Here is a 17,054-nt window from a genome sequence, read left to right as displayed (position 1 = left end):
CTCCTTAGGATCATTGAAGAATGTATATTTTGCATGTTGTTGCATTTAACACACATTAGAGGACTTGTGGAGGCAAAAAAATTGGTAAAATGTGATTATCATAGGGGTTTCAGTAATTACCGATGAAACCTACGGTAATGTTTCCAGCAAGGACAAATTGATTACCATAGGTTTCATCGGTAATTATCGAAGGCCCTACAATAGTCAAATCTTTTTGCCAATTTGATAACGTTTTCAGAATTTTTGGTGATTCTATTCACGGCTTCTCCGGCCTCCTTGAAGCTGAATTTTTAAAAGAAACCTTGGCGAGCAACATTAGAAACTTAAAAACACCTACAAATCCTAGTAGAATCGGAACAAAACCACAATTTGCTAAAGACCCAGATTCTTCCAATCCACCATTCAAGTATTCCTGAAGCAGCAGAAAAGAAACAACCACAAGTGAGAAGATAAAAGCATTCCAATACTCGTAGAAATAAAGGTGGGATTGAAGATGGGCATCGTCGAGCATTAGCCTGAAAATCTAAGCATTGCTTTCTTCGAACTCAAACTTGTTGTCTTTAGATTTGGTCCTCTTTCTAATCTCAGCATTGGTTTTTTATGAGAACCCAAAAGCCAAATTGAAGGAGGTACAAAAGATTTCCTTATATTAAATATAAAATAAAGAACATACAGATCTTTTAAAATTTTTTTAAAGATATAATGGATATTAAAGGGATATAATGGATATTAAAGGACAAAAATAAAAAATTGACCGATGAAAGAGTATTTATCATCATAGCCATTCTAAAAGGGACATTGGACCAAATTCCTCTAAAAAAAAATAGGATGCACACAGTAGAGTTCAAACTGAAGATACAAGACGATTATTATATATTACTCATCCATTGCATTGCCTTGACTAAGAAATACAGATTATACAGTATGTACATTACAGCGACAGATTACACTGAACAAACTCTTCTTTTTATCTCTTTACTAATATATATTAAAAAAAATAATACTATGCAAATAAACAATGTGAGTAAACCAAAGCTCTAGAAACTGTACAGTAGTCTCGCGTAAATATTATCCTAGTGAAGAACAGCACCATTTACATTGAGGCACCGAAACTCATTGCCGCTGCGTCCATTGCCATTGATGTGGAAACCAGGTCTAATGTAATCTCACATACCAGAGGCAGCTTGAATCTGGGCTTTGAACATGAAGACGCAGAAACCAGGAAGGCTACATGCGGTCAAGCTCGACAGCCAAATGGATTGCAGAGGTAAATGGAAAATAAAATACCATGTACAGTGGCTGTGAGCAAATTTTACTGGATACAGAAGCAATCCACTTTCCGCTCCAACCCCCATGAGGAGATGTTTGTGGGGTTTTCAGTTTAAATACTCGGTGGTTTGGGAATCATCTTGATGCTCCTCTGCACCATCACCGGAGGTTGCTGGAATAGCCAGACTGTTCTCAACATTTTCCTCTGTAACACCAGATAAAGAAGGAGGTGAAGACAAATCTTCTAAATTTTCTGAACCATCGGCCGTGATCAACAGAGTAGAACCATCATCAATCGGTCCAGTTACTAGTCTCAACATTATATTACGAATCATGTTGGATGGTACAAGCTCAAACTTGTGTTCTGGGGTATGCTGCTGATTGAAGCGACCTGGAAGCTTGGAACGAGTATTATAGCAATCACCACAAAGGTCAAATCCTATTTTCTCCACACAATCCGTGCATCTATATCTATCCCCTATAATTGGATACATCTGTAAAAACAAAACTTATTTACCGTACAGAAGAAATGTCAAGCCAATCTAAATACAAAAATAATGAAAGCATTTAACTGTACTTTAGTTTAAAAGTTGGACCACCTACATAGAAGAGACAATCAGCACCCTCATATTTTATGCTTGACAATTTTTACTCAGATTATCATCATTCCCAACACAATATGTTCTAAGTTTAACCAAGGCTCCAGAAATAACACTATCAAGTTTAGCAATCCAAAGAAACAGACCACATAAATAGTTATTGGCCACTGGTACAACATGTCTATATCAAGTTTACAAAAAACTTTTAAGAAGATTAGTGACCAACATCTACCTTTTTAAGCCATATTTGGAAAAAAAATATATATAAAATGTTCACATTACCACGCATATATATTCTAGTAATACCAGGAAAAGGAAAATATGCAGCATAGTTATGGTTTTGTCACCATCACATCCTAGAGTATACTTACAGAATTAATAATAGCATCCTAATGATAATCATAATTCAAATTATAACATCATAATTGCTCCTAGAATGAAAATACCTAACCCACTTTAAGGCATTTTATAACATAAGCATGTAAAAGTGAACATTGTTTCGTCCATGTAGAGGCAAACATGCTACATGCATCAACTAAGTCCAAACTTATGATTGATATTTCAAATGTCTGCATGCACAGCCATTAATATATCAGAGTGACCAAATGAAACATCCCCGTGCTAAATGACAAAGCAACAAGAAATCAACACACCGGCACACTTCACACAGAAAAAACAAAGGGCTTCTTTCGAGGAATTTACCCCACAAGAATCGCAACCAGCATTCATGTGAACTTTGGAATGAGGATCAGACCACCACGCTAAAATGTCTGCTTGTTTACCACCTTCAGTAGAACCTGCGCATACACTCAAACAGTAAATGCAACTCCAAAATATTCATGGTATCTATGAAATGACACATGTGACAAGGCCATCATTGCAGCACATAATTTAGCATGCTAGTGTGTGTTAGCTTGATATAGATAATTGAGTTTGTTTACTATCATCATAAGCTTTTGAGTTTTGAGTGTAGCTTGACATACGAAATAAGCTAAATTTAGGACCGGCTGGACAGCTATGAGTAGTATCAGAACTATACACAATCTAATCTGGAAGTCAATTACTAATTAAAATAAAGGCAGTTTCCCTTGTAATCATAATATAAGTCAGAATAACTCCATTCTTTCAAATATTTTAGTTAATGAACCAACTTACAGTCTTACACCAGGATCTATGTCATGAGAAGAAGGCTTCTCTCTTCTCTTAAAACAACCAAAACAATTTCCTGAATATCACTAGATGAGGAAGCTGAGTAACCATTAAAAAATAAATGATAAAGCTTGAAAGGATCCATAAAGGAATATTCAACAATCTCTCTTTACGTTTATCAATAATGACTATATTAAAGTATCTAATCTTTAACAGTGTTTGTGATGTTTCATGAGAGACAAAAAAAAAAAAAAAAAAAAATGCGAATTCTGCTAAAACAAAAACAGATATTATTGGTATATGAAGTCTACAATCCACGTCATAGTAAAACTCAATGAATTGACTACGTATTCAGACATACCATTAGTCTGCCATCCACGATTTGAGTCAACCTCTTTGAGCCGTACAGCATCTCTTCTAAGGGCATACTCTTTAGGAAACTGTTCCTCCAGAAAGTTACCAAGTTCCAAACAAACTTTGGGTAATCCCTTTGGCTGTGGACTTTGACAAACTTGACACTTAAGCATTTCACCAGCAATGCCAATGGCACAACTTTCACAATAAACTGGCATTTCAAAAAAAAAAAAATAATAAAAATAAAAAAGAAGAAGAAGAAATTACTTATGAAATAAAGCCACTTTGCAAACAGGGAATGAAATAAATGGCTAATGTAAGTTCAGATGGTACCATGACCACAGTTCAGAACCACAGGACAAAAGAGCATTTGTTTGCATGCAGCACATAGCACATCTGCAACTGAAATCTGCTTGCAATTCCCGCTATGTTGATTTTGAGGGAAATTCTTGTCTATGTCAATAGCAATCCCAGTTGCTTCTGGATTTCCATTGGTGCCTTGCTCAGGTACAGTTGTACCATTATCTGAAATATGTGAAATAGAATCTAACTGCTTCATAGTTGCAGAAGATTCCTTGCATGCAGGGTTTTCCAGATCTTGATCAGCTTGCAAGTTATGTGCATGAGCATCAAGCTGTGGTGAGAAGCAGTCATTTTCCTTCTCTTCTTCTGCACAAGCAAGAGTCAATGAACGAACTAGATTAAAAAAAACAGTAATATATATATATATATATATATACATGTACAACAACTTTTCACCATTAATAAATATCAGTTACATTGCAGCTGGTAGCTTTTATCTTTTGATCGTTAAACAGCTTCAATATAAGCTAAAGATTTTAATAATCTTTTCTGCATCAAATACCAGGGGGCCAGGAGACTATTGATCGACTTCTTACCACACAACTTTTGAAATCACCTTCAGTTAGGTTTTTGAAGAATTAAATTATCTCAAACGTCAAAAAGTATTCAAATCTGCTCGTCAGAACAATTTAAGTGTCCACAAGAATTGACAAGTTGAACTAGTCCAGATGACTACGTTAAGCTACCAGCAAGTTCAATTACGAGCTAGACAAACAACCATTCATTGTCTCATAAGATTTTCAGTAGCAAAATTGGTCAAGTTCTAATGCACTTTCAAAAAAACGCAGATGCACGTGGCCAAATTGAAACTGCGCAAAAAATCTAGGAAAGCTTGGCTGTATCATTAAAAAAAAGGAAGACGAAACTGACCTAAAACTTGCAATTCCCGAGCCTTATAGGCGATAGGATACATCTTCTGGAGCAAGAAATGAAGCATTTGACAGATGGTAGGAAAATGGTTATAAGAATTCCTGCAAATCGGACAATGTGACTCACGCAGACCATTCATGGATTTATGCACACACCAAAAACATGAAACGTGTCCACAGCCTGCATCAGAATTAAAACAAATAATTCAACTAAAACATGCAGATAAAGAGCTTCACTTGAAAAATAAAATAAAAAAATTGTAACTTTTTTATTAATGTTCATGTCTTTTAAGGCAATTAAAGCAGAGACTGGCTTACAAAGCACTATGGGCTTGTAAAGAAGATCCCTGCACCATCAAGAATCATAGCTTAAATTAGTACTTTTCCAACAGATTGAAAATAAAATAAAACCGAATCAAATGAGCACTATTCGCTGTGTACAATTTCATATTCTGATCAAATTAGCTCCATATCCTCTTTTTCCTCATCAATAAACAATAAAACAAATTTCAAAATAATACGAATGATAATTTTTCTGATATTAGTTATTGAAACTTACAAGCAAACGCAGCATATAAAAGATTCGGAGATCTCCTCCGATTTAACGCCATCAGAGGTTCGATCTTCCATGGAAAATTTTCACAGAAAAAGAAAAAAAAAATTAATAATAATAAATTATGCGAATTTGAAATCTCAAAAATGGCTTCGCAGAGGTTGGGGGTTTAGTATTTGAAAAATGAAAACCCTTGAGAGAGAAAGGAAAGAAGATGAGAGAGATTCCAGAGAGATCTATGTGGAACCTAATTATATATACAGGGTTTGTTTGAGGAGGAAGAGAGAGATCTACTACTAAAATCTAAAAATTAAAAAGCAGGACGAAAAATTTTTATACGCAAGTCTACTGTTAATTTGGGTTACGTGGTATTACAAACCTCACATTATTGAACATGTAGTAGTATTTATACAAGGATTTTACATTATTTTATTTTATTTTTGTACGTGATATTGTACACAATTATAGGAAGTTTTTTGTTTATCTTTTTTTTTTGGGTAATAGATAATTATGGGAGGTTGAATTTATACCGTGTAATTACATTACATAACGTGCTTTAAGACAATTTTTTATTCTCTTCTAGGGCTGTAATGCTAGTCTTTGCCATGCGTGGATGAGATTTTATTTCACTTTTTTATTTATTTTTATTTCTATTTTTATGGCTGCTGCTTTTATTTATTTTGTTTTCATTCTTTTTTTTTGGTTTTCGGCAGCTAGTAATAGTAAGAACCACCTGTGCCAAATAGTACACGTGCGCTGCTGCTTTTCTATTTTTGTTATTACAGCTGGGGTCCACCTTTTCCATTATTATTATTTTTTTGAAATACACTTTTTCAATTGTTTAGTGGGATAAATTTTGTTTTTTTAACGTTTTGCTTGCCTTTATCGTTGGGAAAATAAGAGAACGTCAATTAAGGAATCGAATTTTATTTATTTATTTTTTGTATGTACAATTTTTTATTTTTACTTTTATTTTGTTTTATGCAGAGTATCGAATAGAAAGTGGAAGAATAAGATATGAAAGTGATTGGTAGCTTTGGTACATTTAACTCATTTAATTGACTCGTGGTACTTTTTTTCTGATTCATGAGTCAAAGACGGTAACAATTCAACCATGAAATCTTTCTCTATTTTTTTAATCAATTTTTTGAAAATAGATTGACGTTACACTTCAATAATGATTTCTAAGCCTTTTTTTTTTTTTTTTTTTTGGGGTAAATCATCGTTTTCCTCCATTATTTGTTTGTTTTTCATCAAACCGTAGAAATTTGGCACATACCAAATTCATAGCTAAACCTAGGAAGCAAAAAAGAAAAAAAAAAAAAAAGGGGCTATAAACATTATTACAACATCAAATGTTTCATGGTAATTTTTTATATATACCTCTAGCCCCAAAGAAAAAAGTATGAAAATCATTTAATTTTCTTGCAAAATCGGCATCTTAGGTCGTTTTAGTTTCAAATATTATGTATATAATATATATATTTTTACTTATCCCCATGGTAGATAGAAACAAAATTTGCATTTTCGATATTTTGCCACTTTTGGCATTTGTCCGTGGCATTTAGCATCATGCTTATGCGTGCATGGACTTTTGTGTTTGGTTACTAGTGGATTGCACGTGGTCTGTTCTGTTCATCTTTCGTTAGCTATGATAAGCAGTCTTTTACTTGCAGAATCTATACGTTTCCGATTCTGTTTTTGACTTGTTCTTTGTGTTTTGGTCGCTGCACGAAAACTAAAGTATAACAATAAGGGCCAGCAATCATTGAGTGGTATAGTAGTTAGCCAGAAATTATAAAAAAAAAATAAAAAAACATAAAATAAAATTGAATGGTATAACAACCATAAGTATTACGTCCTCACAAAATAAACTCGCCAAATCCTCTAATTAGATTATCGAGTATTTTAGCAATCCTCACGAAGGTCTGTCATGCAAACTCAAGCCCAATTTTGCACTTCTTAGGCCCAAAAAAGTCCCATAGCCAGAAAATCTGTGGGCTTCTGTAGGCATTGTTTCGTAATACTTCTATTTAGTTTGGGAAAGGAGCAAATAACACCGAACAAAGAAGAACAAACTTTCTCCAGAGTGACGTGTGCCTCGAACTTCCTTTAGCAATCCTCCTTCATGTGCAATCTGTGCTTCTCATGCAAATAACACTAACAAAGAAAAACGAACTTTCTCCTTCCTTCAGCCAATCCTCCTCCATGTGCAATCTTTGTTTCTTATTCTCATTGTAATAGAACTAGAAAAACTAGCCGTCCTGACTCTGAAATGGAGACCAGGGAACATAAATTCTCCGTAGTTGTAGGCAAGCTATGTCCGTGTTTGGATTGAAGTTATGACGCCAGAACAAGGCCACCAGTACTCGTTCTAACTGGTCAATTTTTAAGAACCTGTATGCCAAACCAGCCAAGGCTCTGCACTTATAATATACTTTGCTTGAACAGGAATATTGGCAAATTAAGAAATTATATTAGACTATCCTATCTCACCTTCCATCAGACATGCTCGAGACTGCTCACTATCATCATTCAAACAGAACGATGATGAAATGCTTGTTTTATAAGTTGTTACATATAACAACAGAAACATTACGACATTTATACTAGTAGCTATTGCGGAAAAATCACTCTAATAGCCTTGTTACTGCAAGTCCCCAGATTTCTGGGTACTACTAGAAGGGCTTTTTTTAGTGTGGGATGTTAGCGACGAAGTTTTGAGATTACTTCCACAATTTCACATAACTATCATGACTTGCAGATGCAACCATGCCCGTGACAGGTGACTGAGCCAAAGCTGATATTATAGTCTCATGTGCTGCAATTGTCATGCTCTTGTTATCAACCATGTTCCAAAGCTCCAAAGACTGCAGGTCACGAATATAAGAACCACCATCAGCTTTTCAAATTATACTTTCAATTAACAAGGGCATGAAAATATCGATATCAGTGTAATGGCCTCCATACAACTCTGATTACACAACAGAAAACCAAAGATAACCATGGGATGAAACCCGCAAGAGAAGGGGGAAAAAAGTCACATCTAGAAATGAAAATGACAAATGATTGACAATGTTATGTATTCACCCAAACCTTATGCATATAACATGTAAACTAGTCTCAGTGATGACAAAATGTGCTTAATATGCATGAACAGATGTTACAATTTAATTTCTGTTTGATGCATTATATCGCCATCATTGAACAAGCAGGAATTGCTAAAAACAAACAGCTGCTTGTTGCTTTCAGTATTATTATCATTAGGATACAAATATTTCAGCATATCACATAAATCTATGAGTGGAGGGTTTTCATTTTATACGCTAGTTATGGTCACTAGTTTTCTATCATTATGTACCACAAAAGGAATAAACAACCTACCGAGATTCCCCCAATCACCAAGAGAGTTGAATAACTTGGATGAAAAACACAAGAATGAAACTGGTTCCCATTAGAGCCAAGCTCATGAATACAATCTCCTGAAGCCAATGACCAAATCTTCACCAGGTTCTGACTAACAGATGCCAAAAGGTCTCCATTTGCTTCCCAACATATATAATTTATCAATTCAGAGTGTCCCTGATAGGGATATCGACAACATATTACAAAGACATTTAAATCATGGTCATATCATTTACTCAAGCCCAGAAATAACTAATAGGGGAATATTTAGACGGACAGTACCTGGAACGAGTGTATTTGCTTGTCAGTGTCAACATCAAATATAGACACCACTTTATCTGATGCTGCAGCCAGTAGATGTCCAACTCCAGGTTGAAAACGAACCTGTGCAGTACCTCCCTAATCCAAGCAATGAAGATAAAATTATCTGTTACTCTAATGAGCTTATAAAAAAATGTAAACAGTAGACTTGGTATCAGAAAGGAAAACAGCCAACCTTTGAAACACGAACACAGGAGAACGGATTGATATTCCAGTAGCGAATTTCATTGTCATTATCACAGAAACAGAATAAATCAGTCTTTCTAGGGTGGAAATCAAGGGACATAACAGCTGAATTGTGCGTTGTATATGCTTGCAAACAGTAGTTGGGCTGCCACAATAACACAAACAAGTGAACAATAGTGATATAGTGCAAATGCATACAATCTGCATACTTCAAATTCCATTTTGTTACAAACTTAGCAAACAGCAGGGAAAGTGCGAGCTTCAGAGGCTAGAATCAGATAAAAATATTACTGCTGACTCAGATTTAAAACTTAGTTACCCCCAGATTTAAGAAATACTATAGCAAAGTAATTTACATTGGCTGCATCCCATAATCGCACAGAATTGTCAACTGAAGCTGTTGCCAGCTGAGATGAATTCGGTCTGAAACGAACATCTGTAATAGGTAATTTGTGTTCCTCAGGTGTACTCTCTCTTTGCAGAGAATCCATATTCCAGATAACAACCTGATATGAAAAAAGAAAGTAACTTCTGAATCAGTATTTACTGTGATTCCTTTTAAATACTAAAAAATATCAATTCCAGTTTCCCTTAACAACCAAATATACACATATGATTAAATTATATTGTCTTCTTAACCAGTCATTACTGTTTTTCTATAATACGGTATGGTTTCTGAATTTGAGGGTAAAATATTGAAGCCAATACATGATGTAATTTAACAGTAATATTATATTAGAAACAAATCTAGGCAGAATTCAATTAATCCATTACAACACTTACAAGCATCCATCACACAAGGGCCTCTTGGCTCAATCGCATCATGGAATTTTCTACATACTTTGAAAGTTGAGATAAGTAGTCTAATCTATCCTAATACCTTCAAACATGCCATATAGTAAGAATGCACGATATATGCTGTTCATATGAGTACCGGATAAAAACAATTACAACATCCATTTTTGGTAGGTCGCATTCCTAAATGTGGCTTTCCTACTATCATATCATGCATAATACCTTTTTGTCATGTCCAGCACTAGCTAGCAACTTCCCATCCGAAGAGAAGTGACAGCAGGTAACCTTGCTGTTTCTGGTCTGCATGCAGCCAACTTCACCAAACGTAAATCCTGGGATGAAGGAAATGCCCACAGCTAAGAAGACTGCATATAGTTCATGTAGCTCTGCACATGCACTACATGCTTATAAGTTTACCTTTAGAGGTCTCTTTCCGGAGCTCAGTAGGACTCTGTTTTATTGATCCATAGGGGTCCCGTCCATCTCCGTCATTTGACAAAAAAGACTCAACATTATCATCTAAAGAGCCAACATCTCCAAAACGATCCATGTCTTCCTGCACCAGGAAATGATATCTTAAAGCACAGAACCTTCCAGTTTACTAGTTTCTTAGCATCTATAAAACAGATAAACCAATAACATCTACTTACAGATTTCCATACATATAGTGCTTAACCAAATAGCAATGTTTTATAGAAAAGGCAAAAACGACGATAAAAAACAATAAGTTATTCACTGCATAAACTTTCGAAGTTGATGGAAAACCATATGAACATTTTTTTTTTTTTTTTTTTTTTTTGGGGGGGGGTGGCAATATTTTTAATTTTGTACATCTACAGCTAGGCTAGCAAAGGAAGGGATAAAAAGAATTTGACATTTCTAACTTGAAGTATCCATACCAATAAGTTTGAAGACATAGCAAGGCTTCCTGTTCCCTCTTGACCATACATCATCAAGCTTTTTGGTATACCATTACCATGCTGCAGACTACTGGCTGTATTAATTCCATCACCAGGAGTATGAGTTGAAGCTGGAGAACTAGGTGAAGGGCCAACTGTGTTTCCTGTACCGGTGCTGTTAGCAGGTCCAGAGGAAGAGTGTTGTTTCCTTTTTCTGTTATTCTGCAAAAAAAATCATTACTTCTTTATCAGAGTAATCTAAAAATGAAAAGGCATCAGGACTTTAAAATTTCAAATGCACATATTGATGACAAAACTTATCATTGTTTGCGTGTTTCTGTCAAGCAGCTTATGGCAAAGCAATTATGTAATATACTATGACATAATAATTAACGTCCCTAAGCAACCTTGAAACTCAGAGGTCACATTTATTAAGTACTGTACTCAATATTGAATAACTAAACAACCTGCTGTAGTTGCTGCTGTTGCAATTGGTCTTGTTGTTGAGAAGATGAGTGTTGCATCTGGGCCATCTTCATCTGTTAAAGAATGATTGAAGATTATGATATACAAACTTTTGAAGGACTCATCCATTTGGAATCAATAATTTTCAACAGAAAAAAATAAATAAAAAAATAAAAAAATATGTTATTCCAAACAGAAGCATAGATAGTTTACCACTTTAAGAATTGATCTAAACACTACAAGACAGAATTGTTTCAAATGCAAATACAAGAACAGTCAGAGAAAGCCCAATAGTAAATTCCAAACATACAAAACTGCTCTAACCATTGACTTTAAGATATTCTAATAAATACAGGGCAAGAACAGTCGCGGAAAAGTCACATAAAAAAAATCTTAAAGACAAAGCTTATTGTGATGATATTAAAATAGGGAGGGAATATTTCCATCAGTAAACAAAATTACATATCCTAAGCGTTTGTATTATTGTGTGTATGTGCATCAACACCTGCCTATCATGGATGCTGATACAGAGAGTGTTACCTTTGGTGAACTTGATTGCACAGGAGAGCATATGGATCCATCATTTCTTGAGGATTGACCATCTTTTGCATTCATGCTAGCCCTAGGCAGTCCACAAAACCTACGGTCAATATCTCCATAACTAGCTGAATTCCCTAAGTGGTTTTGTGCCTGAGCCTGTGCCAAGACTTGCTGTTGTTGGGATGCCAAAAGGAACTGATTCTGGATCGGTAGATTAGGCTTCTGTACTTGTACACCCAAGTTTGGTCTTAGTTGGTCAATTCCCTGTATGTTTAAGTGGATTCCACAATGAGAAGTTATGTAAGTTCACCATCCACGCAATGAAGATTAGAATATCTAGGAAAACAAGAGCCATGAATAACTCAATAACGTACAGTTAAGGGCCAGCCTTTTAGAGGAAGACCAGTAACACCTTGATTCAATCCTGAGGAAGAAGGGAAAGCAATTATATTTGCATCTACAACCTATTAAAGTTAATGAGTATCATTTCAATCTCAACTTGCCAAATTTAGCTAACAAGTACAAAAGAATATGACTTACAAGGAAGCCTTATCTTTAGAAAATAAATCCTCCTTATTACCCCCTAACTTTAAAGTATTTTACGTTTTTATTTGTTATTTATTTTCCCATCCATAAAAAGGACACGAAATCATAAAAATATGATAGAATTTTGAGATTACAAAATTTACTTTCTGCATGTCAAATTTCCAGCTATTTCAAATTACAATGCAGCTAGTCATTTGCTAGGCATAGGTAATCCAAAAACATTCTGCAACTCTTTTCTTCTTTCCTGAAAGGAGTGCCGAAAATATCTTTTTCAAGAGGGGGAGGGGTGAGGGGGATAGACGGCGATATCCAGGAATGCAGACTACCTGCACCACCAAGTCCAGATTTTGATTGCAGAATTGCTTGCCCATAAATTGAAGGATCCATAGGCAAACTTTTCTGAGTTGCACCAATGTTGACTTCACTTTTGATGTCCTACAATCTCCAGATATTATATTGCTCAGTGTGGTGGTAAAGAAAAGGGAAAGCAATAGGGTTAAAGAAACAATACATGATAAAGGCAAATCTAGAACAGAGCTAATGGTTCTAAGTAGTTACAGCGGTCAAAGGAGTCCGTGCCTGGATTTGCTGCAAGGCTGCGATGTTGCCAGAAGTCCCTTGTACCAACTGGCTGAATCAACAAGAAGAAACAGAAAAATGAATAACTTAGTCCATCCAGATAAGTAAAATCAAAATGTGGATCTCTTTTTTTTCCCCAAAAAAAAAAAAAAAGAAAACCTAAAACAAAGTTACCCTTGATGATTGGTTGCAGATTTAAGAAGGGCCATCCTATTAGCATCAATTAGTGCTGGAGATGTCTCAGAATCCATCGAGTGAGGATGTTTCATACGTTCTTCATACATTTTCATGGCTAGCACACTGGCTGATGGTTGTCCCATCACTCCATCGGAGTTTATAGCATTTATAGAACCACCAAGAGCAGGATTACCGGGATCCCTGCGCTGTAACTGAGCATTACGCTGCTGCATGAGGTGCATTTGCAGCTGTTGTTGTTCCCTTGCTTTAATTTGTTGTGCCTGAATACAAAGATATAGTAACACAAACAAAAGGCAAACAAATTCGCAAAATCACCAGCAACATAGGTTTATATATATATATATATATATCAATGAATGCTAAACATAATGCAGGAGAAGCACCTCAATATAAGCAGCAGCAGGCTCAGAATGCTTCTCATTTGTCCTCGCTATGAATATGTCCCAAAAGACAGACCACCACTCAAAGAGAAATCCTCCTGGTGCATCAATTGCTGCACATTCAAACTGAAATTTAGGTACCAGTTTCTTTAACTTGATGACTCTAGCTAACATAACTTAGCATTTTGTGAAATGAAATTATATTCGTATATAACTAGTGTTTTAAGTGTTCTCCATCTGCAGTGAAACGCTGAGGTCTCATGCTAGTATAATCCATAAATGGTGCTTTGTGAACTCAAACCAGATTTAGTACTTTTCCAATAAATTACCAATATATATATATATATATACATATATGTTGTGTATATATAAAATCTAATAGCCTTATAAATTTCGATCAAATTTCTACTTATAACATTACCAACTGGATCTGTGGCAACCTTCCCTTCAGCCATAAAAGCTTTTGCAGAAGCATGCAATTTTCTTTTCAACAAATAATCATGAATGTAAACATCGAGCCTGTTGTATAAAAGAAAATAAGGAATAAATATAATACATTAAACTCATAATTACTTCAAGTTATAAAAAAAGGAAAAAAATAAAAATTAAGTTAAAATAACGACTAACATCAGCAAGAGAATAGAAAACAATTAGCATAGCGCTTACATTTTATCGGCTTCCCAATTACTCTGGGCCATGTTTGATTAAAAATGCAAACAAAATGATCACAGATGATCACTGTTCAGGTCTGCGATCAAATAATTCAGAGTTTCAGATCTCTTGTCAATAAATTCCAAACATATAATCCAGAGGAAATACAAACGTTCCGTTTGTTCCAAAGAAACAAGAAAAATAATAATAAAACGGAAATTCAACCGTTGTACTATCTGCCTGTTCATTAGCTAAATTATTTCTGAACTAAAAACCAATTGGATATTGAACTGAATCTTTCATTTCCATATACTCAGTAATCAGAAAAAGAATATAATGTAAAACTCCGAGAATCTTTTTCTTTCCTCCTTCGTTTCTCAGCAACCAAGAAAAACAGCAAAGCTTAAAAATATAATATATATATATATATATATTGCATAATTATAATAGCTCTCGTCAAATCTAAGGACGAAGTTATACCAGTCCAATGGATCAAAGACTACTACAGCATCGCAGAAGATCTCCACCAAACAAACACCAAGATGAACTACATCATTCAAGAAACCACCAAAATTACACAAAATTCAGCAAAATTAAAACCAGATCACTACTCACTTCAAAAACAAAAAACGAAAGTTCCGTACAGCAACGAGGATCTCAAAACTAACTCGCTTAAGTTTCCAAAAGCGTAAGAGAGAAATTTCCCATCACGCTTTTGTCGAGAAAATTCTGCGCTTTCCCGAGAAAATTCCGAGCTCCTTTTGAGTGTGACTGAAGTAGAGGAGCTCAAGCTTCAACAGTGAGAGAGAAAGAGAGAAAGAAAAATATAAATAAATAAAAAAGAAGAAGCTCTGCAGGAATCGAAAATCAGCGAGATACTTTCAGGATGCTTATTATGAAAGAGAGAGGACCAAATCTGAGGCTCGGATCGAAAGTCTTCCGAGTTCCAAGTGAAAAAATAAGGGAATGCGATGTTTAATAGGTTAGGGCCTGTTTGGTCATGTTTTCTGTTTTCTGTTTTTGAAATATTGTTTTTAGAAATGAAAACAGAAAACTGTTTTCTCTTGTTTTATGAAAACAAAGAGCGTTTGGCCATTAATTTTTGAAAACAGTTTTCAATACCAAAAAACAGAAAATATGTTTGGTTACATGTTTTTAAACAGTTTTTTGTTTTTATTTTTATTTATTTATTTTTTTTGGGTTACATACAAGGTTTTTATTTATTTTTCTTTCATACAAAGAACCTTATATATAATATATGTAGCTATAATATATTTATATATATTTACATAATATTAATTCATTTCCATATTAATGAATTATATACATATATAATATAAAATATATATTGAAATCTAATAAAACTTTTTTTTCCATTGAATTGTTTTGTCTATTATTATATAATAAAACGTAGTTGATAGTATATAATAAAATAATTGTTGCTAATAGGAAATTAAATTTTATAAGTCTAATATAAAATCTCCAACTATAAATATCCATTAAATTACTAATTTTACATATGAATAACATAGTCATGCCACATTACTTGTGAAAGCTGATTGCGATAAGCTGCCATAGCTGTTGCTGCTTCGTCTGACAAATCTATACTATTGTTTGATCCACTTGTACTAGCTTCTTCATCTTCAATCTCTTGTTCTTCTTCTTCCCATTGTGTAAACATAACATCATTTTGTGCCGACTTTCGAATGAAATTATGTAGTGTACAACAAGCTATAACTATCAAAGGTTGTCTACTTTGCTTGTAAGGTGGCATCATTTTCAAAATTCGAAACCGCGCTTTCAACACACCAAAGCAACGTTCAATAACATTTCTAAGTGAAGAATGTCTATAATTAAACAATTCTTTTGGTCCTCTTGGTTGGCGACCTCTACCATGATATTCTTGCAAATGATATCTTTCACCTCGAAATGGAGGAAGAAAACCCATGGTACATGGAAATCCAGAATCAACAACATAATATTCACCTAAAAAGATACAAAAAATGAAATCATGTATGGAAATTTTGGTTATTAAAAAACATCAAATAAGACAATCAAATTTTTTATGTTTACCTTCTTTAGGTAATGGAAATTTATTCTCAGATCTTGTAATTGCATCAAGAAAAACTCTTGAATCATTTGCAGTGCCCTCCCAACCAGCATAAACGAAAGTAAACATCATGTTGAAATTGCATGCACATAAAACATTTTGAGTCACTATAGCTTTTCTACCTCTATAGCTAACTTGCTTTTCAGCAGGAACATGTGCGCTTATGTGTGTGCCATCAATTGCACCAATACATTTCTAAAACACCAAAATATTATAGTATTAGTTTTAAAAAAGTAACTAAGAATAACAAAATTCATAAATTATATTTACAAAAGCAAGTATTTACCTCAAACCATGGAAAATATTTTGGATTGTTGACGATATGTGAAGGCAATGGAGAGTTTGTATGACATATCAATTCTTTTCCAAGTCTACATATTGCTCTTAGTGTCAAAGTGAAATGTCTATCCACAGTTTCAAGGGAATGTTGAAAACGATCCGCTATAAGTCTCATTCCCACATTGTGACCAATTATTATAAGAAACATAGCAAGTGCTTCTTCAACTCTAACTTCTTTAGTATCTTTCAAATATTCATGTTGCTTCAAACAAGTACAAAGAGAAAGAAAAATATTTTTGTCCATTCGAAACAACTCATAGCATGTTTTTTCACTCCCATTCAACAATTCTGTTATAAAATTTTGACCACTCAACATTGAAGTTCTTTGAGGTATTTTTTCTAGAAAACGTTTAGTGTACTCACATACATCAAGAAACATCATAAAGTCTTGAAACTCTTCATCTGAACTAGAAGAAGAGGAACTATTTATATCATCCATAGATGAGTTTTACCTATTGTCCTTCCTGCATACAATATTAAAATA

General features: G+C 34.3%; 3 protein-coding genes across 6 annotated transcripts; all 3 read right to left on the bottom strand.

Moving 5' to 3' along the window:
- Positions 1-843: 843 nt before the first annotated feature.
- LOC107426809 (E3 ubiquitin-protein ligase PRT1) lies at positions 844-5,516 on the bottom strand. Its single transcript, XM_016037098.4, has 7 exons — positions 5,163-5,516; positions 4,922-4,950; positions 4,605-4,784; positions 3,705-4,040; positions 3,379-3,582; positions 2,571-2,665; positions 844-1,763 (listed from the first exon to the last, which is right to left on the bottom strand). The coding sequence occupies exons 1-7, from the start codon at positions 5,231-5,233 to the stop codon at positions 1,377-1,379; spliced, it is 1,302 nt and encodes a 433-aa protein (XP_015892584.3). The 5' UTR covers positions 5,234-5,516; the 3' UTR covers positions 844-1,376.
- A 1,459-nt stretch (positions 5,517-6,975) lies between these two features.
- LOC107426745 (transcriptional corepressor LEUNIG_HOMOLOG) lies at positions 6,976-15,071 on the bottom strand. 4 transcript variants are annotated; one of them, XR_009640885.1, is made up of 20 exons: positions 14,766-15,071; positions 14,602-14,668; positions 14,137-14,218; positions 13,892-13,989; positions 13,474-13,583; positions 13,067-13,350; positions 12,872-12,944; positions 12,640-12,748; positions 12,142-12,191; positions 11,768-12,031; positions 11,230-11,301; positions 10,763-10,984; positions 10,281-10,419; positions 10,086-10,195; positions 9,425-9,574; positions 9,058-9,213; positions 8,844-8,960; positions 8,541-8,738; positions 7,653-8,026; positions 6,976-7,553 (listed from the first exon to the last, which is right to left on the bottom strand). XR_009640885.1 is itself a non-coding variant. In XM_016037009.4 (19 exons), the coding sequence occupies exons 3-19, from the start codon at positions 14,166-14,168 to the stop codon at positions 7,883-7,885; spliced, it is 2,328 nt and encodes a 775-aa protein (XP_015892495.1). In that variant the 5' UTR covers positions 14,169-14,218; positions 14,602-14,668; positions 14,766-15,071; the 3' UTR covers positions 6,976-7,882. The 4 variants fall into 4 exon arrangements, 3 of the variants coding, with proteins under 3 accessions (XP_015892495.1, XP_015892496.1, XP_015892497.1); XM_016037009.4 differs by having other exon boundaries at positions 6,976-8,026; XM_016037010.4 differs by having other exon boundaries at positions 6,976-8,026; positions 14,790-15,071.
- Positions 15,072-15,634: 563 nt separating this feature from the next.
- On the bottom strand, positions 15,635-17,009 carry LOC132805422 (uncharacterized). Its single transcript, XM_060820355.1, has 3 exons — positions 16,518-17,009; positions 16,195-16,426; positions 15,635-16,107 (listed from the first exon to the last, which is right to left on the bottom strand). The coding sequence occupies exons 1-3, from the start codon at positions 17,007-17,009 to the stop codon at positions 15,635-15,637; spliced, it is 1,197 nt and encodes a 398-aa protein (XP_060676338.1).
- Positions 17,010-17,054: the final 45 nt, after the last annotated feature.

This window comes from Ziziphus jujuba, chromosome 9 (genome assembly GCF_031755915.1).
Source record: "Ziziphus jujuba cultivar Dongzao chromosome 9, ASM3175591v1".
Lineage (NCBI taxonomy): Eukaryota > Viridiplantae > Streptophyta > Magnoliopsida > Rosales > Rhamnaceae > Ziziphus > Ziziphus jujuba.
This window is presented reverse-complemented; position numbering and strand designations above follow the sequence as displayed.

Excerpts from the sequence above, each read along its gene's own strand:
- LOC132805422 (XM_060820355.1), bottom strand. The coding sequence starts at position 17,009 with ATGGATGATATAAATAGTTCCTCTTCTTCTAGTTCAGATGAAGAGTTT. Across the intron at positions 16,427-16,517 it reads AATATTTTCCATGGTTTGAG|AAATGTATTGGTGCAATTGA; the intron begins GTAAATACTTGC and ends TTGGTGTTTTAG. Across the intron at positions 16,108-16,194 it reads ATTTCCATTACCTAAAGAAG|GTGAATATTATGTTGTTGAT; the intron begins GTAAACATAAAA and ends GTATCTTTTTAG.
- LOC107426809 (XM_016037098.4), bottom strand. The coding sequence starts at position 5,233 with ATGGAAGATCGAACCTCTGATGGCGTTAAATCGGAGGAGATCTCCGAA. Across the intron at positions 4,041-4,604 it reads TCGGGAATTGCAAGTTTTAG|AAGAAGAGAAGGAAAATGAC; the intron begins GTCAGTTTCGTC and ends TTGCTTGTGCAG. Across the intron at positions 1,764-2,570 it reads CTGGTTGCGATTCTTGTGGG|ATGTATCCAATTATAGGGGA; the intron begins GTAAATTCCTCG and ends TTGTTTTTACAG.
- LOC107426745 (XM_016037011.4), bottom strand. The coding sequence starts at position 14,168 with ATGGCCCAGAGTAATTGGGAAGCCGATAAAAT. Across the intron at positions 10,420-10,762 it reads CTATGTCTTCAAACTTATTG|GAAGACATGGATCGTTTTGG; the intron begins GTATGGATACTT and ends TTCCTGGTGCAG. Across the intron at positions 10,196-10,280 it reads CCGGAAAGAGACCTCTAAAG|GATTTACGTTTGGTGAAGTT; the intron begins GTAAACTTATAA and ends CCTTCATCCCAG.